Consider the following 27,674-nt stretch of genomic DNA (forward strand, 5'->3'; position numbering starts at 1 on the left):
CCCAGCTAGACTGCGGTAAGAAGGCACTGCCCTGGGTAGGAGAGTGAGGGCGAAAGTGCTCTGGCGAGGCACAGGAGGCCCAGCAAGGCCGCTGAGCATCCCCGTGTCTTCCTTAGGCTCTCCGCTCTGCCCTTTGTATCCGTCACCAAGCCACACCTTCTGTTCTCTCCCACCTGTCTTGGTGCTGAGCCTGGGGACAACCATCTCCTTGTGTGGCTTCAGAGGGGAAGCTCTATGCTAGAATTCCCCCTGGTCCCGGCCACTTCTGACACCCACCTTTCCCCAGACACCCACACCACAGAGCAAAGTGCCTCAGCCTTTTTCCCACCCACTTCCTCCTGACCCAGATGGCACTGGGGAGCCTCCTGGAATTTGAGGGTGATCCTAGGGTTGTTCTAGCCCTCTCCCTGAGGCACCCCCCTTGCCCCCTGGCCCACATGTGGGCTCTCCCTGGAGGCAGAGGGGCCTCTCAGCCCTTCAAGTGCAGCTCCATCTTGCCCAGAGCACACATCTGTGGTCCAGCTATTCAGGAGGCTATAGCAATAGGAGCAGTTGAACTTACAAATCTGAGACTAAACCAGCCTGGACAGCACAGCAAGACCCCATCTCAAAAAAAAAAAAAAAAAAAGGCAGCTCTGTGTCTATGAGGTGATTCTGTGTGTAAAAAGAATATTATATGGCCAGGTGCTATGCCATATGCCCATGCCTATGGCACAGTGATTTGAGAGACTGAGGCAAGAGGATCCTAAGTGTGAGGTCAGCTTCAACAACTTAGGCTCCTAACAACTTAGCAAGACCTTTTCTCAAAATAAAAATAAAGGGCTGGGGATGTGACTCAGTGGCTAAGCACCCTGGGTTCAATCCCCAGTATCAAAAAAAAAAGACTACTACATGGCACACCCATACTCCCACAGGGCACCACGCCACTCAGGGCTGACACTGAGATATTCCCTGTGGGCGCTGCTTGGGGCTTGCCCCTGGCCTTCTGCTTGTCTGTTCCAGAAAGAAAGGCACTTGGCAAACCCCAATCGTTTAGGATCTGTGTCCCCAGAGCACCCTGATAGACAACCATCCCTGCCACTCATCGCTACCTGCTTCTTCCTCTACCCGCCGTAGGCCACCAGCTGACTGGTAAACAGGCTGAACCTGGCAGGGAACTCTGCGTCCTCAAGCCAAGTTGGAGCTGTCTGAGGTCAGCTAGAGGAAGGGTCTCCAGCTTGCATCGCAACTCAGGTGAGACCCAGGCCTGGAACGGTCCCCAGACACTGTCCACATGTGCTCTCTCCCCGGAGCCCTGCCTGCGAGCAGCAGCTGGTGTCAAGGTGCACACCTCGGCCTGTAGGAAGTGCTCCACTCACCGTCCAGCTTCATCTGTTCTGGGCAGTAGTAGTGGACAACCGCCAAGAGAGCAGCCCCATCGCTGCCGTCTCGCATCAAGTCCTCCAGCAACGGGAAGCAGGGCGCCTGCCGAGCCGAGAGGTGTTCTCGCCGATAGCGGACCTGCAGTTGACAGAAGGAGAAGGGTCTTCGCGGGAGGCACGCTGCTGCAGCAAGGACCCACGGGGCACTGGAGACAGGACAGCAGTGGTACTCCCCGTGAGAGCCCAGTATCCGGACCCCACACGATCAGACACCTGTCCACATCTCCACCCAGGACTGTGCATGGTGGCAACGATGAAGGCTCGCGCTGCCAAGGCTAATCCAACTACACTGCCGCTGCACCAGGCACACCATGACAGAGGCAGGAGGCACGTCTACACTACCAGGAGCCAATAGCGACAAACCAACGAGAAACAAGTTAAGTGGTGAATGTCCTGATGCTTGGAAGAGCGAGCTCGTCACTTTCCTAAGGTTAGCAGCGTGAACTGTGGTCATTACTAAAACCAAAAATCAGCATTACTATAGTGTCAGAAAAATTCCAGAAACCAGTTTAGACAAAATTTCTCATAATGCAACCATCAACCACTCTAAGAAATACAACAAAGCATCAGGAAACTAAATCCGTGCAAGGTGTTCATAAAACAAACATTTGGTCAAGGCTCCCACACTTCTGCACTCAGAGGAACCACGTGCCAGGTATCCATAGCAGGCGAGTCCCTCGGCTCTATGCCCCCATCTGCTGAGCATGGCCAGTCAGTAAAAGGGCCTGCAGTGCACTCACGTCTCCTGTGTCAGCAGCCCAGTGCAGCGTTAATGCACAGCATTTCCAGCTGGCCACATTTTCTCCAGAGGGAGAACTAGAGGAAGAAACCCAGCTGTCTACAATAAGGACTGTGGATTTCTGAGAGTTCTGCAGATGAGTCCAACTTGGAGAACTGTTTCGGCAATCTAGAAATTTCGAGTTGATATCTTGGTAAGTATATTGTGTAGAGTATCAATCAGTATTTGTCCCAAGCATAAAATGTCCCAAGCTCCCAATGTTCTTTAGGGAGCTAAAGAATTCTTTTAAATTTAGTGGTAAGGCTTGTTTTATGTCCATGGAACGGCCAGCACACACTCTAACTTGTTTCTCGGAGCCCCCGGCACTTGCTCCCACAGGCACCCGCCTCATACTGTACCACACGTGCAAAGTCCGCGGGTTCCAGCATGCAGTGTGCAATGGCATGCTCCAGGCCAGGCTTCCAAGGCAGCACACACGCAGTGGGCACGGCATGCAGCAAAGCAGATGGATTCTCGATTACAGATGGAGGCATGGGTGAAAGCGGGCGGCGCACTGTCTCCCGCTGCAGCCGTGCAGACCCGGCTCTGCAAACCTCAGGCTGCCCGTACTAAGGCAAACCTTCCTCCTGCCCATCCTCACCCAACCTCTCCTTGCTGCCACCCACCAACATCAGGGAGGATGGTACTAAGCTCTCCACTAAGGGAAACCTCCAGGGTCACTGCTCTTAGTCATGTGTTTCTGTTTCCATGAAACTCATCAGAGGCGGCACTCCTCGTGGGACAGCTCCATGTGAGCCCATGCCTAAACCACTTCTGGATCAAGCTGAGAGAGATGCAGGCCTCCATAGGGTGATTTCCTCTCCCTCCTCTTTAACACATCCAGAGAACAGCAAGGTCCCCCACTTAGGGAGGCCCAAGATAATCGGGGCCAAATAATGAAGCTATAGCACACAGGCAGCCGAAGGGGCTCAGAGAGGCCAACTAAGAAAGCTGTGTGTCCAGAAGTTCAGGGGCAGGCTCCACCCAGTGCCACAGCACCAACAAGGGCAGGCAGCAGGTTGGCTCCTCTGCAGAGTAGGCCACCAGGCGGCCCTCAGCTGGATCACTGACTCCTACTCCACAAGGTGACTGGCTTCTTCCTCTCACATGAAAAGTCACCCAACTCCAGGAGCCCGCATCTGTGCTGACCTAACTCAGATCATTGCCTGGGAATACAGGCACACCTCTCTGCCTGTATTCCCAGGGAGAAGGCCACAAGGAGGACAACAGAGAAACAGAAATACTGGGAAAGCCCTCTCTGTTGTCCACCTGCACCCTGCAAGTGAGCCATCATCCCAAGCAGACAACCCAGCGCAGGCACACTTGAGGTGTCACATTTGAGCCCCATCAGACAAGGGAACATGGGAAGGACGTGTGACCTACGAAAAGCAACAGGGCCAGTGGGCCATCATCCACCTCTGTGTCTATCAGGAAGGGACACATTGTGTCAGTCACACTACACTGTCCACCTACAGAAGCCACTGAGACTGGGAGAAGCATAGCTGGGCTCCAAAGTGCCACACTGCCACCCTGCTCACTACAGAGTAGAACCACCCCCCGTGGACATTTAAATCAACAAACAAACAAAAACAGAACAGTTCTGGGTGCGAGCAGCTCTATGGAAGCGCGTGATGGCAACAGGATGCTCTCAGTGGCAGCTGAGGCTGGAGCACTTACGGGCACTAACTTCCAATACCACTTGGAGGGAGACTGCTCAGGAAGCAGGAAGGAAGGTGAGAGGAGCGTCAGGAGAGCAGGTCCATGGGCGGCAGGCGCGCTCACACGGCACCCACCCGGCAGAGGGGGTGGGGCAGCCTCAGTGAGTCAAAGCTTTCCACTGGACAGGACCTCAGCACACCACATCACCCAGGCGGTTCAAGGGGAAGGTGACACACTCTGCTACCTTTGCAAAGAATGCCTTGGCACTTGGGAAGGGCTGGGCACCAAGGCAAGAAGTCCACTCCAAATGGGGAGCACCTGGTCTGTGTCTACACATGCACACGTCTGAGGGCCAAGGAGGCACGGTGCCCACAAGCCAGACCAGGGAGGCGCCTGGCCACAGCCCGTGTGTAATGCTGGTCGTGGGGAGAGAAAGCTCATGAGGGGAGGCAGGACCTGGCTCTCCAGGGGGAGATGGCACAGGCTGGTGGCATCGTGCACACACCTAACTAAGGCAGACTCACCACACAGGTGCTTGGCAGAAGAGAAAATGACGCCAGGGTAAGAGACTAATGCCCAGATCGTGTGACATGCCCATCTGCACCATTCTTCAACACACACATTGCCACCTGATACCTGGTACCAGGCTTCCCAGACAGCCACCAGTCCCACTATACCCCAGGGGCCACCTCGGGGATCTACAGAGGCACCGCTGGCACTGGGCGGTCTCTCCTCCTTTGCTGATATTCAGAAGCTAACTCCCAGGAAAGCCTACACCCCTGACTCAGAGCTCCCCCACCCGCACCCAGTGCACCTGCACCCTCCTGCAGGCAAAGCACAACGACCCCTTTCCAGGGATGGGTGGAAGGGAGACAAATCGCCCATGGTCAGCCCTCACCGAGGCACTGAGAACAAGGCTGCTGGGAGAATCCAAGAGGCTTCATTTTTGGTGAGTTACAAGAATAAGCAAGTAGTAGCTGCAGGTCAAATTCTTTAAAACTAGGATTAACAATAACAGTGCATTCCAGAGAAATTAAATTTGCTCTTTACCTTTTGATGAGCTGGACTTTCCAGTAATTGCTGTTTTAATTTAACTTCCTTCTCTGTTATTTCTCTCATTTTAAGATTTACCTGAAGTAGAAGAAGAATGTGTTAAGAAGGAGGCTTCTACATCCCTGGTACTTGCACCTCCATCTTCCCTCCCAGAGAGCCCCATGACACAGACACAGAGATGGAGGGGTTTCACGTGACCCAAGGCTGGCCATGGATAATAATGTCAGCCAGCCTCGGCAAGGAGACTCACATGCCTCCTGGTGCCAGCGCAAGGCTGTCCTTCAGCACACACAGCCAACACCTTCGGCAGGTGTGCTCAGGACAGGCTGGCCTGACTGGGCATAGGTCCCACTTGACCTAACCACCAGGAAACAACTCTCAGCAAATTTCACGCTAAAAGCTGAGCTATACACCATTAAAAACTAGAGACATGCGTACTCTCTCCTCCCCCAACTGCACAGATGAGATGAGAAGGGAAAATCGTGTATCCACGCTAGGGGTGTGGTCCAAGCTGTAAGCAGAAGGCACAGGGCTAGTCATCCCCAGACCGGAGCACACCCTACTCCTGCAAATCACAGCAATGAGAAAGAAGCTGCTCTGAGAGCCAAGGGAAGGACACAGGGAATCTCGATAACATGTAAAGAAAACATGGATTAGAAAGCAGAAAAAAAGACAAATCTCAGTCTTATAAACAGGATTATATCTAATCCAGACAGACAAACCTGAAATAAATGCTCAATCTTTGAAAAAGAGAACCACTGTACAAAGTACCAAGCAGCCAGGCATGGGGCAGGAGCTCACAGGCTCCAGGCCAGCCTGGGTGGCTTAGCCAGGCCCTATCTCAAAGTGAAGTAAAAGGCAGGGGTGGCTGGGGACACAGCTCTTGGTAGACACTTGCCTAGCACATGCACAGCTCTGGGTTACATCCCCAGTACTGCAAAAAGGAAACAAATACAAAAGCATATCCTCCAACTTAAAGTGGAAATTAATTTCAAAATTCCAAAGAAATGGTCATATAAAGGAAAATATAATTGTTATTTACAAAAAATCACCAAGGAGGAGACTAAATTTGGCAATTTAAACATCTGCCTGTATTTCTGAACCACACAGACCAGGAAAATTTAAAAGCTGGAAACCCCCAGGGCAAAGGAGATAGAAGAAAGCTCAGAAAGAAGGGTGATGGGCAACCTGGGCCCTGGGAGCTGAGCCAGAGGGGTGGAGGGTGGGAATGAGAGGTCAGTGCCTCCATCCTTGTCCTGGGGCCTGGAGCTGTGAACAGAAGACTGCCTTCCAAAGGCAGAACTGGGCAAGGACGGTCACCCAGTTTCACCCACACCAAGGTATACTCCAGCAGCAGGAACCACCTCACATCCTGGGGAAAGAATGCCGGCCTAGGATTCCACATCCAACAGCAGTTCTCTCTGAACAGGAGAGAACCACCAGTAAGAGTGCCACAGGACCTATGCATAGGGGGAGAAAGCGACACAGAAACACGGACACTCAGGCAGCTGACACGAGGCAAACACGTCCAGGGTCTGCACAAGGTCAGAACTACACCCACCAAATGCCAAGCACCTGATGGTGAAGAACCAAGGAAGAGAACTGCCAGCCCTCCACACAATCAGAGAAATGGCACTGGCTGTCACTGGACTCTATCCCACTAACTGCCCTATTTTACCTGCAATCCTCTTGGGAGCAGCAAACACTGGTGGGTTTACTAAAGCTCAATGCGCTCTTCAGTGTAATGTCTTTACATCCTACGTGACCACATGGGGAACAGGCCCTCGGCTCCTCTGCTATGTGGCAATCAAAGTGCCTGGTGACCCAGGCCCTGCAATTCTGTCAGACACGGTGTCAAGCCACCAACTGCTAGATGTGAAATGGAGGATGTCTGTTATCAAAGCGTTTGCCAGAGTCTGTTGCTTGGATAAAATAACAAATCTCAAACAAAAACTAAAATTTTGGAACATTTGTTTCTACAACCCAAAGCTAGATGGCACCCACAAAAGGTGACATCTAGGAGATCTACTTTGGGTTAAACAGCACTCCACAGGACAGACACCGTGTTCCAAAACCACGGATGAGTTGGTTCCAAGACCAAGGAAGAGTGCAAGGAAGACAAAGACTGGGGATGAACAGGGCAGAAAGCTCACCACTGGGCCAGGATCCGAAGGCCGCAAAAGACCAGAAGATCAGAGGCCCGTAAGGACTTGAAGAGGCCCCATGTCATTAATTACAAAGTGACTGCCTCATGCCCTCTAGGAAAGCTATTTAAAAAACAAAAGGGGCTATGGTTATGGCTCAGTGGTAGAGCACCCACCTTGCATGTGCAAGGCCCTGGGTTTGATCCTCAGCACCACATAAAAATAAATAACTAAAATAAAATTATTGGGTACAATTACAAAAAAAAATTTAAAAAAAGAAAGAAAAGAAAATAACAAGTGCTAGCAAGAACCTTCAGAGGTGGCCAGTGGGAAATGGCACGTGCCACAGCACAGGTGAGCCTTGGAAACAGGAACGGGGCAGAAGGCAGACTCAAGAGACCACTCACTGCATGATTCCTTCTACACATGCCCAGGCAGAAGCAGCCAGGGGCTGCCAGGTCTGGGCAGTGATGCTGACAGGCAGGGCTCCCTCCAGGCATGTGAGGTGCTCCGCTGCTGAGACAGTGGGCTGGCCCCACACCTCTAAACGTGCCACACACTCGACTATACACCCTAAAATGGTGAGCTCAGTGCATGTGCGTCCTTTTGGCTGATGGGTTTCTAAGGCTCCATTACGATTCATCTTTGGGAAGCTGCTGCTGTCAATCTTTGGTGTGATATTGAAGGCAGAAGTGCACACACGTCAAAGAAGATAACAGAAATACCCTCTTCTCTGTTGCATCATCTATGTGAAGCCAGGTTCTCCTTATAAACTTCAATGAAATACAACATATTATAATCAATTAAATGCAAAAGAGGATAGGAGAATCCAGTTGTCTCCTAGCAAGCCACATACTGAAGATATAAGATATCGCTACTTTCAAATGTTTTCCTTAGGAAAATACAGTTATTCTCACTTTAAAAAAAAACATCATTTATGTTAACATAAAATGAATTATGTGGGCTGGGGATGTGGCTCAAGCGGTAGCACGCTCGCCTGGCATGTGTGCGGCCCGGGTTCAATCCTCAGCACCACATACCAACAAAGATGTTGTGTCCGCCGAGAACTAAAAATATAAATATTTAAAAAATTCTCTCTCTCTCTCCTCTCTCACTCTCTCTTTAAAAAAAAAGAATTATGTTTACCATTTTTAAATGTTTTAAATTTTCTGGGCTGAGGCTGGGGCTCAGCGGCAGAGCACTTGCCTTGCACATGCGAGACCCTAGGTTTGATTCTCAGCACCACATAAAAATAAATAAGAGAAATAAAGATATTGTGTCCAACCACAATTAAAAAATAAATTTAAAAAAATTAAGGACTTAAAATTATTTAAAAATTTTTTCTTTTTTTAATTCCTAATATGGAAAATACTATCAGATCAAACTTTTCTTAAAAAGCTCTTTAAGGCCCGCAATAATCTTAAAGGATTAAGAGCGTAAAGGGGCCATCCACCAGTTTGAAAATTTTGGTCAGTACAAAAAAGAACAAAAACTGGAAAATACATAAGCAAACATTGAAGACCTTTATTCTCAATGCTAACTGCTTTAAAAGGTAACTGGCGCTTAGAGCAGAACTGCATGACCAATCAGGGCTGCCATGAAATGAAGGATGACAGCAGCCCCAAAGCCCCAGGGACAGCGTCCTTCTGTGTCCTGAAGTAGATGGTGCTTGCAGCAGCCATGGCCATCTGAAAATGCAGAGTGCCACAAAGAAGAAACACAGGAGGTGTCACGAAGTGCTGAAAATACTCAGCCCAGCCAGGCCCTATGGGCCACTGCCATCCCAGCTTCCCAGGAGGCTGAGGCAGAGGAGCACAAGGTGGAGGCAACCCGGCAAGCCCTGGGAAGCAGCTCGATGGTACAGCTCTTCAGCCCAAGGCGAGACAAAGAAGCCAGACAGGACAGAAAGCCTGCACTGATCAGGGTCAATATGACTGGTCTGAACACTGCATGAGGAAGCACATCCTCAGGTGAGAGGGCAAGGCCAGCTACGGGCATACAAGGAACATCCAGGAAGAGACCAGCCAGGGAGAGGGAAAAGGCCACCTGACATGCCACGAAGGAGACTATTGGGACAAAGACATCACTGGTGATAAAAGGGACATTTCTTGAAGCTGGGCACGATGGCGCACACCTGTAATTCCAGCAGCTCAGGAAGCTGAGGCAGGAGGATTGCATGTTCAAAGCCAGGCTCAGTAACTTAGTGAAGCCCTATCTCAAAATTTAAAAAAAGGGCTGGGGATGTGGCTCAGTGGTAAAACACCCTGGGTTCAATCCCTGGTACCAAAATAAATAAATAAATACAAATAAAAAGACTAAAATGCGTGAACCCAATAACAGACTGAAAATACTAAAAAAAAAGCAAAACCTGGCAGAACTGAAGCAGAAAGCAAATCAGGCTCTGGGGGAGGCTTCACACTCCTCTCCTCTCTGAGTGACCAGATGACAGGCTCAGGAAACAGCCAGCCACCAAGACTGCAGCAGACACAACCCTCACACCAATCCAGGGGCTGACACCCATGCCTCAGAACAGGCCTCCCCATTCAGGGTGAGACACACAGTGCACATTCTCAGGCCACAGGGTTAAACTAGAAATCAAAGACACAAAAAGATGTCTGGAACCCCCTCCAAATATTCAAGATTAGGCAAAAGCTTTCCAGATAACCCACCAATAAAACAAGAATTCACCAGTGAAACTAAAAATAATATAATACATAAAAACACATAAGACACAGCAAAAGCGCTGCATGGAAGAGTCAACAGCTCTGAACGCTCACATGGGCTTGAAGGAAGGGCTGGATGACTGGCTTCAGCTGACCACTCACGTCAGGACTTCACTGCCCGCTTCCAAGTCCCGGTAGACAGGTGCACGCTCATCACAGAGGGCCTACGTGAGGAGGGGCACGCTCGGCCACCTGGACTACAGCTCCAGCCCACCCGACAAATACATACTGTTCTGATGTGCCATCCCAAAACTAAGACAAAAGAAATAGGGAAAATAAAGAGCAAATTAAAGAAAAAATGGAAAAAACAAAAACTAACAAAGAAAATGGACAAAATGATAGGGGAAACCCAATAAAAATGACAAGCAGATATTTTAGACTAATAATGCTGATAAACCAGAACAACTGAAGGAACAAATCACCAGGATCAAGAAACCAAGAGGGGACAGCACCACAGACTGTAGAGACACTAAAAGGATAAAAAGTGAAATGTATGGGCCTGGAAGGAAGCTCAGAGGTAGGGTGTGTGCCCTGCATGCCTGCAGCCCTGGCTTTGGTTGCCAGCACTAGAGGGAAAAAAAGAACTTTATGCAGACAAATCCAACTACTTACTTAAAACTGACACATTTCTTAACAAAATCTAAACCTTTTCTATTCAAATTGAATAGAAAACCTAAATACCTTTAAATATTTAATTTGCTCTTCTATTTAACTAGGAGATAAAATTAGGGAGATAAAATTGTGTACCACTGCTTAGGACACAACTAAAAAGTCCAGGGACAAATTCAGAAACTCTATACAAGATGCCACCCTGAAAATCTACAGCCATGCTCAAATAGGGCATGCTGACAGACTGTGAGCCTCAGCACTGGCAACACTGATAACTGCTCTAGATTTAACACATTCCCACTCAAAATCCCAGCAAATGCCCTTAGCGGGAAATGCCAAGCTGATGTGAATGTGCAGACCTAGAACAGCTAGAACGATTATTGTTTAACAAAAGGGCATAGTTCAAGACCTACATTATCTCACCACAGACTTACAAGTACTACCACAGTCTGGATCAACCATAGACTGTCTGACGCACCCAGGAAATTAAGTCACACAGATTCGTGGAAAAGATGTTAAGCATCCAACACAGACTCGCTGGTTTTCCCACGGCCACCATCGTGAAGCAAAGGAGAATGGAGGATGCCCTCCAGAGAGGGCCTCAGAACTGCCTCTGCACAGGAGCCAGAAACCTCACACCCTCATGCACAGTGAATGAACTCAGAAGGGGTCAGGAATGCAAGCACAAGAACTGAGACCATGGCACAGCCAGCGGGGATAGGCAGAGATTTCTAAGATAGAAGCACTGCAATTGGGCTGCCACGGCTCAGGAGCCTGTGCTTTTCAACAGACCAACTAAGAAAATGGTGAGGAGGACTGGGGTATACTGCAATGCAGGACGAGGCTTGATCCCCAGTACCACACAGGAGGAGGGAGGGAGGAGGGAGGGAGGAGACCAGACTGGGAGTAGACCAGACTGAGAAGGCACTGGATTCCCAGTACATACAGTGTTCCAAATTATCACAACTTGATAATAAGACAAATAGTCAGTTAAAATGAGTGAAAACAAGTGATGCACACCTGTGATCCTAGCAACTCAGGAGGCCAAGGCAGAAGGATCACAGTTCCAGCCTGGCCTGAGCAATACAGTGAGGCCCTGTCTCAAAATACAATAAAAAGGGGTAAGGGTGTGGCTCAGTGGTAGAGTGCCCTGGGTCCAATCCCCAGTACTGGAAAAAATAAAGTAAAGGTAAAGTAAATAAGGGTAGAATACCTGAAAAGGCACCTGATAAAAAAGCACAGACATCTCTCCCAGGTACACACACAGGAAAGCACAGGAGAACCCACCTCAGGAGAACCTCACTCCACAGATGAAGTGAAGACTGCACCAAGCATGGGCTCAACAGCACGGCCACTGAAACTCTGCCTTGCCAGTGGAATTTAAAGGACACAGCCACTCTGGAAAGCGTTCAGATAGCTGCTTCTAAACTATGGTTCAAATATACTGCTATATTTAAGTTACTTACACGTATCATGTGATCTAAACATTTACTTGAACTCATGAAAACACACAGAGATGTGCGCCAAACAGACTCCTAGAACCTATATCAAAATAGACAACATCAGCTGGGCACAGTGGCGCAGGTCTGTAATCCCAGCAGCTCAGGAGGCTGAGACAGGAGGATTACAAGTTCAAAGCCAGCCTCAGCAATGGTGAAGTGCTTAGCAGCTCAGTGAGACCCTGTCTCTAAATAAAATACAAAATAGGGCTGGGGATGTGGCTCAGTTGCTGAGTGCCCCTGAGTTCAATCCCCAGTACCAAAAAATAAATAAACATCAGCAACAACCCAAGTGCCCATCAGCAGGGGATGATAAATCATGGTGCATTTATATAACAGAATTCCAAGCACAAATACAGCAAACTGCTGATGGATGCTCAATCAAAGAGGCTAGACCCAGGAAGATCACACAGCACAAAACACTTTATCAAAACAAATCCCCATGAACAAAGCAGATCGGCAGTGCCTAGGGGTCAGCTGCACAGGAGCACAAAGCAGGGTTCCACAGGTGGCAAAACACAGCCTCCATCCTAGTGGCTATTAAACCGTCAGCCAACATGATGGCCACACTGCAATGCCAGATGCTTGGGAGGCTGAGGCAGGAGGATTACATGTTCAAGCCAGCCTGGGCAACTTGGCCTGACCCTGTCTCAAAATAAATTTTTTTAAAAGGGCTGGGGATTTAGTTCAGTGGTAGAGCTTGTCTAGCATGTGTGAGGCAGAGTTCTATCCCCAGCACCATCAAAAAAAAAAGGTTACTGTCACTTGTCAAAACACAAAGAATCACATCCATTTGTTACATACAAGTTATATCTCAGTAAGGCATTTTTTCAAAATAGAAAAAGAAAGCAATGGCCTGGCCATCAATAAAAACTAAAAAGAACCTCTGGAAGGCAGACCTTGGTGAAACCTTGGAAAACCCAGGAAAAAAGAGAACCCAAATACCTAACCACCACAGAGATGTTTCAGGAACCCACAAGGACGGCTTGGCTGCTGCAGCCCCAGACAAAGGACAGACAAAGCCCAGACAAGGTTCAGGCCAAGAGGAGGCAAAGGCAAGTCCAAGATGGCAGACATGCAGACAGCCTAGGCTGCCACCATCTCAGTGGGGGCAGGACGGTGTCCCAGAGGGATGCCACAAGAAAAGGATCTCGGCTCACTAGACAGGCCTTGAAGCTGCTGAAGACTGGGAGGCCTCGGAAGTGCGCTTGGGAGAGGACCCCCAGAAGGGCAGTGCACATGGGGAAGCCTGAAGGATGCTCCATCTTACTGACCAGGGAGTCCCACCTAAAAACACTGGGAGGTGTGTGCAGTCTGCACACTGGTGGCAGCAGAGGACCCCAGTTGACAGGAAGCCCAGGAACCGAGAGTGGGAGAGCACACAAGGCCCCCAGCGCACCATAGCCACCCCAGGCAAAGCCTGGCAAGGTGAGCCTGAGCTCCTCTGGATATGCCAAGGAAGCAGCCAGCCACACCGGGCTGGGAAAGAAGAGGCCATGATAATAGACAAGAAACAGCACTCGGGGTAAGAAGGGAACATCCCGCCACTCAACCTCAAGCCTGATCCAGGAGAAGGGGCCGGGGACAGAGGCCACAGGAGCTGCGAGCATCGTAGCACAATCCAGGTCAGTAGCTGTGTCCACTGGGGACAAGGCAGGGGGAAGCCAGATGCAATGGTATGTACCTGTGATCCCAGATGCTCAGGAGGCTGAGGCAGAAGGATTGCTTGAACCCAGCCTGAGCAGTATACCAAAATCTAGCTCAAAGAAAATAAGAAATGCATATGGTGTGACATCTGCAAATTTTTTTTAAAAATACATCATCATAGCCAGGCATGGGGCGTACACCAGTGGCCTCAGCGACTCAGGAAGCTGAGGCAGGAGGACTGCTTAAACCTAGCCTGAGCCATATGGCAAGATCCTGTATTAAGAACAAAAAAACCAAGCTGGGTGTGGTGGCACATGCCTGTAATCCCAGTGAATCAAGAGGCTGAGGTAGGAGGATGGCAAGTTCAAGACCAGCCTCAGCAACTTGGTGAGACCCTGTTGCAAAGTAAAAATAAAAAGGGCTGGGGATGTGGCTCAGTAGTTAAGCACCCCTGGTTCAACCACAAAACCAAAAAAACAAAAAATGGGATATAGAAGACAGAAAAACCCACAGGGACCATGTGGCCTCTGGAACACATGGATATGAACTTGTAAACATCTGCCATGTCCACGAGCAACGGGCAGGAACCTCAGAAAACCGTGTATAAACACATGCAAACACTGGAGAAACCTGACCAAACAGGGAGGGAGAAATGTGCTCCTCCCCAAAGGAACACAGGCTTTATCATGTGGGGAGAGTCATCTTTCAAAGGGGCAAGTATTTATTAATGACATCCAATTTATGGAAGAATTGGGAAACAGGGCACCCAGAAAGGCTAACAGCATGATAAAAACACACAGCCTTCAAAGATCGGATCTGGCAAGACAAGCAGAGCAATTAAAAATGAACACTTGTACCACAACCATTCCCTTGCTGAAACATGGTCTGAGGAAATGCTGGAGACTGTCCAAGAGGCAGTGCAGAGAAGAGAGACAGCCTCCATCAGCGGGGGTCAGCCGGGTAGCAGGAAGACGCCCGCTGCCCTCACCGACCCAACCTTGACTTACCTGGGATATGCTTAGATAAGGTCCAACTGTGTCTCTAAGTCTACATGTAACCCACATAAACAAAAACTGTAAGGACCATCAGAATGTCAACCATTTTCACATGGTAAGATCATGAGTCAGTTACGTTTGACCTTTTACCCATTCATAGTTTCTGAATTTTCTGTAAAAACCATATCATTTGTTTTATAGTAAGTCAAAAACTGAATATTTGTCCACAGGAAGATCCTACTAGGGTTTCAGAAATGTCCTAAAGCTCAGTTTCCAATCCCATTTTTAACCAAGTTCCTACAGCACCTCCCCCTGGCACCGGCCTCATATGAGACATGGTGCCCACCTCCAGAGGCGCCCTTACAGGCAGAGATGGCGCTAACCAGCATCCAGGTCCAAACTAGGCCCAGAGGCTCCAAAGTGAGACCCAGCAAAGACAGCAGCACTCACCTTCCCCTGCCACAAGATCACAGGTGTAAGGGAGCCGGACAACCCACCTGATCCCCCAAACTCTCATCTGGAACACAAATCAATTCAAGAACAAGGTGACTATCTGAGCAGAAGTCCCAGCACAAGCCTTTCCCAATTCCTGACACCAATCTGCTTGTCATAGCAGTTTGAGGGGAGCCGGCAAAGGGAGCCATTAGTCCAGCTTTTGCACACGCACACACTTTATAAGCAAAGAATTTAAAAGATCTCACAGGGTCACATCTTTAAGCACGCTGAGGTAACTTCACATGGGGCTGCACAATCTTGTCTCCTTTGGCTCCTGATGCCCACTCAAACACCGTTTACAAATAAGGATGCTTACAAACCACAGACTTTGGGAAGGTAAACTCATGAATAAGTACACATACTAAAGATGAAAGCTCTTCATGTGTATTGTATAAAAACTGCACTGTAAATTTCTAAATGTGAGTAAACTGGACACGGTGGCACACATCTGTAATCCCAGTGGCCTGGGAGGCTAAGGCAGAAGGATCATAAGTTCAAAGCCATCCTCAGCAACTTAGGGAGACCCTGTCTCAAAATAAAAAACAAAAAAGGGCTGAGGATGTAGCTCAGTGGTTAAGTGCCCCTGGGTTCAATCCCTGGTACCAAAAAAAAAAAAAAAAAGCTTTTAAATATAAAAGGGAAAAACAATATTTAACAAGAAGACACCATGTGCCTCCTAAGAATCAATCTTTTCTAAAACTGAGCTGCACACAGATGCCAAAGATAAAATGAGGATCCATTCATTTGTTTCAACCATACCCATGTACTGCATTTTCAAAGACCAATCATCTTGCTCACTCTGGATGCCCAGGAGAAAGGCCTGTTCTGTTTTTAAACTATTGCAGACAACTTGCTGGTCACAGCATCCAGTAGTCCCAAATGATAAGACCCAGCAGCCAGGTCCCTGCCTGAGAGTCAGTATGTGCTCTCAGGGAAGGAGGGCCCAGCAGGCGCTCACCTTGTTGATCCAGAACACCATGGCATCCTCGAGGTCGTAGGGAAGTTCTTTCGAGGCGCTGAATGTAGAGAAGCGCTTGACGCTGGCCACCACCTTCTCGATGCTGATCATCTCCACGGTGTAGGCCATCATCAGGGCGTCCACCATGGCCATGTGGGCGCTCTGGAGCAAAGGCCACAGTCAGTACTCCACTTCCACCACGTCCCGCATGGGAGCCCACCCAGATAGCCCTTTTCCACCCTCCCCGTGGGAAGAGACACTCACTCCAGTGCACATGCTCCTCACTGCATCACACCTGGGCTCTGGCCCGCCAGCCTCAGGGTGGTCAGGAAGCAGAGCATCCCTTCTCAAGCAAGGCCAGCACCTGGGCTGGGTGGGTTCCAGCCCCTCATCTTCTTAGCCCCAGCAGCCCATGAGCTTCCCTGGCAGGTGGAGTACTACCTAGTGCAGGCCCATGTGGGAAAGCTGTGAGAAGAGGCTGCCCAGGCCCATGCCAACACATGCCTCCAGCTGCCACCACAAGCCCATGCACACAGCACGCCTTCTCACGGGGCACCAAGAACCTTCTCTTCATCTACAACAGGCACCCTTCCAGCGAGAAAGACCACAGAATACAGAATGCCATGAAGTGCCCGAAAGGGGAAATGTAGGGTACCAAAAGGCACTGGAACAGGACAGGCAGCGGGGGGCCGTGGACAAGGCCTGCTCAGGGGAGAGCTTCAGTGGCACTAGAAGACCCACAGGACAGACACATAGCCACCTAACAGGAAGGCCTCCACAAGGACACGTGGGCCACTACAGTGGCCTCAGTGCCTCTGTTCACAAGCCCGCTTCCTCTCGCTGCCAGAGAGTCTACACATGTGAAAAGACACAAGCCACTAAGAGCCACCAATGCCCATGTGCCAGCCTCGCCTCTTGTATGACTGTTTGCAGGGCACTATGCCTCGCCCATGCAGCCAACTGCAGAGGACAGGGTGTGCCCACCTCAGACACTCACCATCTTTATGGGCGCGTGGCCCAGGTCTGCATCTGTCACAGGGGTGTCGTCACTCTCCATCACATAGATGCCCTTTCGGGACAGAGCCTGGATGACAGACTGGTGTCCTTGCAAGGTGGCTGCCTGGTCCCCCTTCAGGATGAGGCTGCAGACACGGCAGTACAGCTCACTGGACAGGAGCAGCTTGATAACAGGTGGCTTAATGTGTTCCTGCTCATACTGGTCAATGTAGAAGGGGTCTCTGAGGTCCTCGGGGATGTTGTCTAGAGCAAAGAAAGAGCACCGTGAGTGAGGTGCACACAGGGCATGCCTGCCAGCAGGGCGAGTGTGCACAGGGGGCGAGGTGCTGCCAAGCCAGCACTCTGGATGGCTGCAGCCAGGCCAAGACCTAGGCTCAACAGTTTCCTCCTCTCCATGTCAACATGTACACAGCTCCACCCTGCGAGGAACGCAGCAGCGCATGCCCTACACAATGGCCCGCCACCATGGGGCTGCTCTGCATCCACGGCACACCACAGCGCATGCGTCTGGAGGTGTCTGTGGGGCCAGGGGAAACCAGGATCAGCCGGTTGGAGCCCAGGGAGGGCTCTGAGAGGCAGTTCAGCAGGTCCTCTTTCTGACATCACAACCACAGGGGCACCTGAGCCACTGGAGCCACGAAGGGGCAGCGGCAGCCAGGCTCTTCTCAGATGTGTAGATTAGCAGACCACGCAACAGAATCACCACTGTGACTCTACCCAATATGGCCCTGTCCCTGCATCCAGCTAAGAAAACCCAGGCACAGAGAGGAACAACATGCCCAAGGTCACCAGAGGCCAAAACCAACTCTGAGGCAGGGGGCCAAACACACATGTGCCAAGTAAGTGCACCACCGCCACGACAGTTCTGCCCTATATACCGCCCAGCTTGCTCCTCAGACTCATCTGCAAGAGGTCAGCAGCTGTCCCACAGAGGGAGGTCTCTACAGCCAATCTAAGAGCACCGAGACCCACAAACCTAACCCACTCAGTCTGAGACAGTGCAGGCTGCAGCACTTCTGAACTGTCCACACCTCCACAAGTGTTTAGAAAGAGCCACCATTCATTCCCGAGGAAGGCCAGTGCTGAAATCACGAATGTACCAGGGAGGCTCATGCTTCCTGAGTCAGGCCCCCCTTAGCAGAGCAGAGCAGATCCTTTTTCAAAGGCCTCTCTCTCCCTCTGTTCCTGTCTCCTTTTGTTTCCCATGGGTACTGTTTTCTGAGCCCCAGGCCACTTAACATGGGTCTATGGATCCTCATTGCAGCCCCAGTCTCAACTCCTGGCTCTCAGTTTCTTCTTTCTGAATGTGGCCAGCCAGCATTCACATGGCACTCTAGTTTTAAAGCACTGAGATGCTTAGTGACCACAGCAGCCCTGAGGGTGGACAGGGCAAGTCAGCTCCAACTCTGGAAGGCTACAGTGGTTCTGCTAAGCTCAGAGAGTGTCACCAGGGCCAACCTCACACTCACCGACTACCCTGGAAAGCCACCTAGTTTGAAGTCACCTGTAGCTCTGAACAAAACAGACCACATCAATGACAGAAGGACAGGCTCTAGCACACAGCACCGTAGGAGGGCCTTTGGCTTGCTGTGCTTCACTAAGCAGTCCAGGAAAGCCCTGCCCCAGAGATGGGAGCAGGGACAAAAGAAGGCAAGGGGCACCCACATATGGGAGCAATATGTCCGGGGGGGAAAGTGTGGTGCCCAGAGACAGGCAGCCTGCAGAGCAGAAACTGGGAAGGGCACCAGGCAGGAGCCCCAGGTTCGACAACAGTTTCAGAATTTCATGCTGCCAGGGAAGGCTATAGGTCACCTCACCTGCACTCTGCTCTCCTTCTTCCTCACTGCTGCCTCAGTCGCCCAAGACTGCAAGGCTATGTCCTACCTCATGTCCAAGAAGAGCGCATTTAGCCTCAAAGCTTCAAAGGCCACAGCTGTGGGGTGACCTCAGATGTACCTTCTGGCTGTGGCCACCACCTTGATTGTCTATATGATGTTTCCACATGGGGCCTAGGGCCCCTTGAGCCCCATCAGCTGACCAACACCATCCTCCCTCTGACCTGAACTATGGGCTTCTCTCTAGAAGGGCAGGAGCCGTCACAACTCATGGGGACCCTACAGGGTCCTGGTCCTGTGCAAGCATGGGTGGGCAAGCAAAGACTGAACTAAAGCCCCAACCTGGTGAAGATGCCCACCGGGAAGGCAGCGGCTCTCCTGGCCCATTGGCCCCACAGTGAAGCTTCGCTGGGCCACAGTCAGCAAGGAGGAGTTCACACCAGCGGCTCTTCGAATCCAGTATGGATATGAATACTGTAAGACATCCCCAGATGCTTCAGGTTCACAAGGGGAGAGCCAGGGGACAGTGGTGCTCACGCTGGAATAATGGCTCCAGACCCATGGACTCCTCAGTGTGTGCCACAGGGCCACTACAGCCCCACTCAGTAAGGAGCCACACTCCCTGGTCCAGTGGGGCAGTGACTGCCTTCATGCTGAGCTGTTGGTCCCTCAAGAACTGATGTGCACAGACCTGATGTCCTTGACATTTACCAGGGAGCAGCTATTTTAAACAGCTTCATAGATGCCTTCAATCTCTTTCTATTTTTCATTTGTTTTTCATTTCTTCTGCAATCCAGTAATGCAGATTGTCAGAACTATTTATTCACTCAACAATTAGCAAGCACCTCTGTGAGCCAGGAAGCTACAAAAATGCTAGGAAGCCAGGAGGGGGCAAGAGACACTGCCGTGGGCTGATGCTGAAGAAGATGCCAAAGTCAGCAGGCAACTTCCCAGGTGCAGAGGAAGGACACAGGGAGGGGTCAGCAGACAGCCCAGCAATGGGGGGGGTGGGGGGCGGTGAGCTGTGCAGTGGCCAAACTTCCAGGCGAAAGGAAAAATGTTCCAATGACCCTTGCCTGGCAAGTTTAGGGAACTCAAACTCAGTGCTTCACAAACTTGTTCATAGACTTTTGTTGTTGTTGTTGTTGGATTGAATGCCTTTATTTTGTTTATTTCTATGTGGTGGTGAGAATCAAGCCCAGGACCTCAGAAGTGCTAGGCGAGCGCTGTCCCACCAAGCTAAGCCCCAGCCCTGTTCATAGATTCTTAACTGAGCACCTGCTACACGCCTGCCCTCTCTGTGGGCTGTCAGGGAACGGGCAAGCTGAGGCACTCAGGGCACACAGCAAGGGAATGGACTAGGTCAGGTTGGGTCAGGGGCTGGGGAAGCTGGAAGAAAAAGAGTTACTTAATACCTGCTTGTCTTCCCCCTGCAAAGTGAAGGATGGGCTGGACACCAGGAGGCAGCTGTGGTCCCGCCTTCTCCAGCAACACCCCCTGCCTGCCTACAGTTTCCACCCAGTTAATCCCTGCCAGGGTATTAATGCACTTCCTGGGTTAAGGCTCTCATAACCCAATCATCTCACCTCACAATGTTCTTACTTTGTCTCTCACATGAGCCCTGGGGGACTCCTCACATTCAGAGAGTGGGCATGAAAGACCATTTGGATCTGTATATGAGGTCCTGGACACCCCAAGTGGCCACAAGTGAAATCCAATGCAGCCATACAGCAATTCCAAGAGCTACACCAACAGTCTGGGTTTCACACTGGCACTCCACGACCACCCAGCAGGGCCACAGGGTAGACGGTGAGCTGCAGCCAACAACCTGGTGGGCCAGCTGCTAAAGCCAGCAAGACCAGCCTCTCCCAGCTTTCCAATAAGCCCAGAGCTGCAAAGCAGAATCTCTCAGACATCCACACGTCACCCACAATAACGCAAGGTAGAAAGAACAAGCAGGGAAACCCAAAGCCCCCAAAAGAAACACTATCAATAGAAGCCGGACGGCGGAACTGCCCTACAAAGGCTTTAGAGAAAGCATCTGAATGTGCTTCCCACAGTAAGGGCAACCTCTGAGATAAACAACAGTAACACAAAACACAAAACTCTGGGGACAGAGAAGCCTGTGAGGGAAACCAAAAGCCAAGTGCCGGGAACAGAAAGATGGACAGGAACTCGCACAGCCTTCCACCTTCCCCAGCAAGGCCTGGCTTCCCCTTGGGGCCAGCTCAGCATCCCCAGACACCAGATCCTCCCGACACAGGGGACCAACCTGAGCAGAGGGCTCACCATGCACAATCACCTGCCACCCTCATCAGGCCTCATGGCCACAGTGCAGAGACAGCTCTTTCAGGAGGACAGGGCCATCCTACATGTATCCCAGTCACCCCTGAGACTGAGACACAGACAAGTAACCCGTCGGAACACAGGGAAGTAAGAACTAGCCGTGGCATCCGAGCACAGGAGTCCCTTATACCACATGGGAGGTCCACTTGCAGGATTCTGGCCAGCAAGCAGAGAGCAGCGTGACTATAACCCCTGCTCGAGGCTGTGTCAGCCCAGCCACATCCAGGGAAACCAGAGTCCTGAGAGCCAAGGCAGAGGCCATTTCACCTGAGACACTCGCGCTCTCTCCTGGTTTCCCTCTTCTTTCCTAGAAGAGGTGGCAGGAAAGTGCAGCCACACTTCCAGCACCTAGCTCGCTTCTAGGGACAAAGCTGGGACCCACGGGCCTGTCTGTTGGAACCACCACACACTTTGGAACAGAGCCAAGGACCCGGGCCAGCTCTGGAGCCTCCAGAGGTAGGAGGGCGCGACAGCTGCAAGCAGGCCTTAATGCCCCCTGCAGGAGGATGCCACCTTGGGCCTCAGATTATTCCCACACTTCCAAATACAATGTTTGGTGCCCAAAGAAAAATAAGCAGGTGGGCAAAATGACAAGACAGGGTGAGCAAAGGCAGCAGCATCAAGGGGCAACAGAGGCAGTGCCCCACAGTGGACAGACTTGAGTAGTGCAGCTCCCCATGGCCTACAACCAAAGCCTCTGAGGGCTCTGCAAAGTGGGCAACAGCAGGCACAGTGGGGAGGGCAGCCACTGTGGACCTGAGGGTGCCCAGCCACAGGACTGCGATGGGACCAGTGAATCCCAAGAGAAACCTTGCCCTCTGGGCCTCCCCAGGAGAGGAACCCCTAAAGCTGGAGAGTGGGGTGTTTCCCTTTTCTCTCCCACCCTGTGTCTGTCACCCTACTCACAGTAGCCAAAACTGCCTTTCTAGCCAGAGGGTAAGGTGCAGGGGTTACTGGGAGCCACAGAGTGTGGTGGGTCCCAACCACGTGTAGGAGCTGGGCCATTATGGGCAGACTCCTGAGCTGTATGCCTAGGATGGACCCAAAGGCACCACAAAGGCCTTGAGAGGGGACTGATTCTTGAATGTCTGCCCATGTGGCCAGGTTACCACTACCCAGCTGCAAAGGAAGAAGATCCACATTCACCACAGGAGATAAACAGTACCCAGCAAAGAACCTCACCCCATGGTGATCAAAACATCCAGGACACAGCCCATAACCACCCAGCATACAAAGAACTGAGAAAACATGACAAGTCCTCAAGGAAAAAGGCAACTGACAGGCTCCAGCTTCAAGAGGGCCCAGATGGTGGGGCTATCTAAGACCATGGCCAGTTCTAGAAGCGACAAGTAAAACTCTTAAAGTCAGTGGGAAACTGAAGTTCTCAGCAGAGAAGGGCCCAGTGGGAGCAGATTGAAATAAAAACAAGAGCAACAAATTCAAATTCCACAACTTTTAAAAAAATTTAAAAAACAACAACAACACAGAATTCACAAGGAAGAAACAGGGCCTCAGGAGCTACAGTGTGAGCCATCAGCCACAAATCTAAAGTACTGTGTTTAAGACAGTGGAGTGGAAAAGACAGGAAGGAATTTTAGCAGAAAAGTGGAAAGGCTATTTTCAAAAAGAAGGAAAAAGACCCTGACAAGTTAGAGAAAGGACAAACTAGAAATTCTAGAGCAGGGGTTTGGGTTTATGCAATGGATTGTTGAACAGGTCAGACTGAGATAAAGTAAGTGGAAAACAACGAGACAAAGAAGTAGAAAGACGACCAGGAGGTGGACGACAGACCCATCGGTGCTGCGGAACTGCACCTGGAGGCCAGGAAAAGAAAGTCACGAGCAGAAGCAGCACTTTATCAGATACTGGATGAGAATGTCCTGGTACTTGTAAAATTCACAAAACCACATCTTCAAGAAGCACTACAAAATGCCAGCAGGACTAAAAAAAGAAACCCACACATCAAAGACAGCACAGAGATGCTGATGGACCCAAAGACAGATGCTTTTTAAAGCAGCTAGAAGGGGTTTCTGATCAGACCAGGAGAGCAGGCTGATCTCTGCCTCCTCCTCTGCAGAGAGAACAGCTACAAACCCCAGAATAGTTCAAAGACAAGAGGGGGATGCTGGTTGGGGCCCAAGCCTAGAGAGGGACACCTCACCCCCAGCCAGCAGGGGCCAGTCCTGGTGTATGCTGACTGCCGGTAGAGCAAACCTGGCAGCGGGCAGCTTATCCCGGCCCAGACTCAAAGGGGCAGGGGATTAATAGAAGGCCCCTATAAAAATAAGCAGCCAGGGGACCCTAGCAAAAGATGGCACGATAGAAAACCAGCCAGACCTCCTCTTCCTCCCCATCAGGCCTAAAACACCCCTCCCCAAAGCCAGAGTCACCTGTGCCAGGGGAACCCGGCAAGTGGTGTCCCACCATAAACACGTGGTCAAGAAGATATTCTCTTTCCCTGTCAGTCATGAGGGGCCTCCCCCCATGCTCCCACAAAGGGAACCACAAAGGAAACCACTCCATAACCAATGCTTGGGAAACATGCTCCATTACTAGAGGCAGGACCGAAAACCACAGTGAGCCCCACAAAGCTCCTCCTGCCCTTGGCCACACCAGAAGGGCCCAGTGGGAGCAGACTGAAATAACACAAGGCTTGGAGACGGTGCCACGCTGGACCACAGTCCACAAAAGGAGGCCACGGCTGCAAGCAAACCTCAACAGGGCACTGCTGCTAAAATAAAAGAAACCTAAGAACCCAAAATCTTCTAACACAACAGCCAAAGTCTCCAGGAAATAACTGAAAACCATATTAGTAAGAAAAGATGATCAACTGACCCAAACCCCAAGATGATTCAAATGCAGTAATTATCTGACGAGAATTTTAAAGCAACTATAATGATTCTACAAGATATAACAAATTCTGAAACAAAATTAGAAAATTTCAACACAGAAAGAAATTTTTTAAAAGCATAGAAATAAAAAATATAGTAACAGACATTCAAAAATTCACTGGAAGGATTCAACTGCAGGACGGTGATGACAGAAGACACAATCACTGAACCTGAGGTCAGCAGCATCCACCCACCTGATCAGCAGACAGAAAACTGGAAGAGTCGGGGGAGAGCTGAGGGACCTCGGGGGGAGCAACCAAAGGCCAGCTGTGTGCTTCCTGAGCCCAGGAGAGGGGAAAGCACACAGCTGAAGAGCACTGGCAGCACGATGGCTGAGCCCTGCCCACGCATAGCTGATGGTATAAACCCACCAATTTCAAGACAAAGTATTAACTCCAAGTAGGAAGAACCCAGAGAGACATGTGCCAAGACACATTGTATTCACACTTCTAAACTACAAATATTTTGAAGCAGCCACACAGAGAAGGCACACTGCATAAAGAGGGTCACCCCCTCCAAAGACTCCAATGGCAAAGGGTCTCATCTGAAGCCATGGCAGCCACGGGCAACTGGCACACATTTTTTCAAATGCAGGAGGAAAAGAATTGTCAACCAAAAACTCCACATCCAGCAAAGCTATTCTTAAGGAAAAGCTGGGAAATAGACATATTCTCATATGAAGGAAAATAAAAGAATGTGTCTCCAAAAAGCTTAAAAGATAAGCCAGGCATGATGGCCACACCTGTAATTCCAGCTACTCAGAAGGCCGAGGCAAGAGAATCTCAAGTTCAAAGCCAAGCTGGGCAACTTGTGAGAACATCTGAGAAATAAATGAGCTGGGGATGTAGCTCAGGGGTACAGCACTTGCCTGGCATGCAGGAGGCCTTGAGTTTGATCCCCTGCAGTGGAGGAGATTACCACACCTGTAATCCCAGCAACTCAGGAAGCTAAGGCAGGAGAACTGCAAGTACAAAGCTAGCCTCTGCAACTCAGTAAGGCCCTAAGTGACTTAGTAAGACCCAGTCTCAAAATCACAAATAAAAAGGGGTGGGGATGTGACTCAGTGGTTAAGAACCATGGATGGTTCAATCCTGGGTACAAAAAAAAAGTGGGTAAGGTAAAGGGACCTAAACGGAAAAAAAAGTTTCCATGTTTCACTGATAATAGTGAAACACCACCACCATTAACTGTCTTAAGACACATACCCCCCCATAACACCCAGAGCAACCACAAAGAAACTAAACAGAAATGTATAACCCAGATCAAAGAGGAACAGGAAATGGAACGAATAATAAATTATAAAGCATCTCTCAAGTCCTAACATAACAACAATCACATTAAATCCAAACACAACAATTAAAAGATAGAAACTGGCAGGCTGGATTTTAAAAAGAGCTCACAACTATAAGCTATTCACAAATTCTATGAGGTGAGTTAAAGTAAAAGAGTAGGAAAAGATACACCATGCAAATATTATTTTTAAAAAAGCAAAAAGGGGCTGGGGATATAGCTCAACTGGTAGAGTGCTTGCCTTGCATGCAGAAGGAAGGCCCTGGGTTAGATCCCCAGCACCCCCCCAAAAAAAAAAGAAAAGAAAAGAAAAAGAGTTACAGTGCCCCCCTCCGCCCCCATCCTCAGGGACATAGTCCCAGAACCCCAGGGGAGATATAATATCATGATAGTACCAAACCCTATATATACTGTTTTTTCCTATAAAAATGGACCTACGATAAAGGGGTTTTTTTGTTTTGTTTTGTTTTGGCACTGGGAATTGAACTCAGGGGCACTTGGCCACTGAGCCACATCCCCACCCCTATTTTGTATTTTATTTAGAGACAGGGTCTCACCAAGTTGCTTAGTGCCTCACCATTGCTAAGGCTGGCTTTAAACTTTCGATCCTCCTGTCTCAGCCTCCCAAGCCACTGGGATTACAGGTGTGTACCACTGCACCGGGCTGATACCAAGTTTATAAATTAAGCACCATAAGAAGTTAACAACAGTAGCTAATAATAAAATAAAACAATTATGCTGAGTATGGTGGCACATGCCTGTAATCCCAGTGGCTCAGGAGACTGAGGCAGGAGGATCACAAGTTCAAGGGCAGCCTCAGCAACTTAGTGAGGCCCTAAACAATTTAGCAAAACTCTGTCTCAAAAATTAAAAAAGGGTTGGGGATGTGGTTCAATGGGTAAGCACTTATGGGTTCAATCTCTGGCACAAAAAATAATAATAATAAATAAATAAACAAAAATCATAACTACCATAACGAAATTGCCATCATTGTTATTCTTGCTCTTCGAAGCCATTATCATGTACAATGAGGGTCAAATATAAGCACTGCAACACCATGATCTAATGACCTAGACAACTACTAAGTGACTAAGGGGAGGGTAGTGTATACAGCATGGACACACTGAACAAAGGATGACTCATGTTCCAGGCAGGACATGAAAGATTTCATCATGTTACTCAAAATGGCAATTTTAAACTTAGGAATTATTTATTTCTAAATTTTTCATTTAATAGTGTCAGAGCACAGTTTACCATGGGTAACTGAAACTTTGCAAAGCAAATACACAGATAAGTAGGGACCACTGAACACGGCTATGAGATAAAGTAGAAAGAAAACTACTAAAGACGTAGAGGTCATTACATAATGGTAAAAAAGATCAACCCACAAGTAAGACCAAGAATACCCTCTGCCAGCAACTGACAGAATTACTAGACATAAAAATCTGCAAGGTTATAAATATGAACACAACCAAAATATCATCCCATTGGCTATAAAGAGCTCTCCACCCAACAACCACAGAATACTCATTTTTATCCCAAATGCCAATGGATCATTTGCCAAAACAGAGCACATTCTGGAACAAACACTAACAAGTTTAAAATAATAGAAATCAATTTGTTATCTTACTGTAAAAGTAAAATCACACTAGAAATAAAAGCAAAAAGACAGGAAAATCTTTATAATCCTTTGGAAATTATACTAATAAATGATTCCTAAGTGTTACGGTCTGAATGTCTGTGCCCTGGTGGTTATGATGGTAGGAAGAGGTGGGGCCCTCCAGAGGTGATTAGGTGATGAGCCTGCCTCATGAATGGGGTGCACATCCTGCAGAGAGGAGAAGGAACCTGTCTTCCCTCTGCCAGGTGAGGACACAGAGAAGGCACCGTCTATGAACAGGAAATGGGCCAGGCACAGAGTCTGCTGGTGCCCGATCTTGGACTTCCCAGCCCCCAGAAATGTGAATAATAAATTTCTGTCATGTACAAATTACCCTGAGGTATTTTGTAACAGCAGCCCAAAATGGACTAAGACAATGGGCCAAAGAGGAAGCATCAAAGGAAAAAATTTAAAGATAGATAGATAGAATCAAATGAAAATGCAAATATAATCTATCAATATATGTGGGATACAGTAAAGGTGGTAATGCTGACAGTAACTGCTTACATCAGAAAAAGGTCCTGCTCTCAAATCAATATCTAAGCTCCTAGCAGGGTGTGGTGGCACATGCTATAATTACAGCAACTCGGGAGACAGAGACAGGAGGACTGCAAGTTCAAGTCCAGCCTCAGCAAATTAGCAATGCCCTGTCTC

General features: G+C 49.4%; 1 protein-coding gene across 11 annotated transcripts in view; it reads right to left on the reverse strand.

Moving 5' to 3' along the window:
• The window catches only part of Camsap1 (calmodulin regulated spectrin associated protein 1), a 61,408-nt gene that overhangs the window by 24,045 nt on the left and 9,689 nt on the right, over positions 1-27,674 (reverse strand). For 3 of the 11 annotated variants that reach the window (XM_078048667.1, XM_078048660.1, XM_078048661.1), the window contains exons 2-7: positions 16,979-17,241; positions 15,982-16,143; positions 4,909-4,989; positions 3,877-3,909; positions 2,547-2,618; positions 1,359-1,500 (exon numbers count right to left, since the gene is read on the reverse strand). In XM_078048667.1, coding sequence (XP_077904793.1) covers positions 1,359-1,500; positions 2,547-2,618; positions 3,877-3,909; positions 4,909-4,989; positions 15,982-16,143; positions 16,979-17,241 — 753 coding nt within the window. Of the gene's footprint in view, positions 1-1,358; positions 1,501-2,546; positions 2,619-3,876; positions 3,910-4,908; positions 4,990-14,978; positions 14,999-15,981; positions 16,144-16,978; positions 17,242-27,674 lie in introns of those variants that run through there. The other 8 variants (XM_078048662.1, XM_078048664.1, XM_078048663.1 and 5 more) reach the window with 8 other exon arrangements.

The sequence above is a fragment of the Ictidomys tridecemlineatus genome, chromosome 4 (assembly GCF_052094955.1).
Source record: "Ictidomys tridecemlineatus isolate mIctTri1 chromosome 4, mIctTri1.hap1, whole genome shotgun sequence".
In the NCBI taxonomy this organism is placed as follows: Eukaryota; Metazoa; Chordata; class Mammalia; order Rodentia; family Sciuridae; genus Ictidomys; species Ictidomys tridecemlineatus.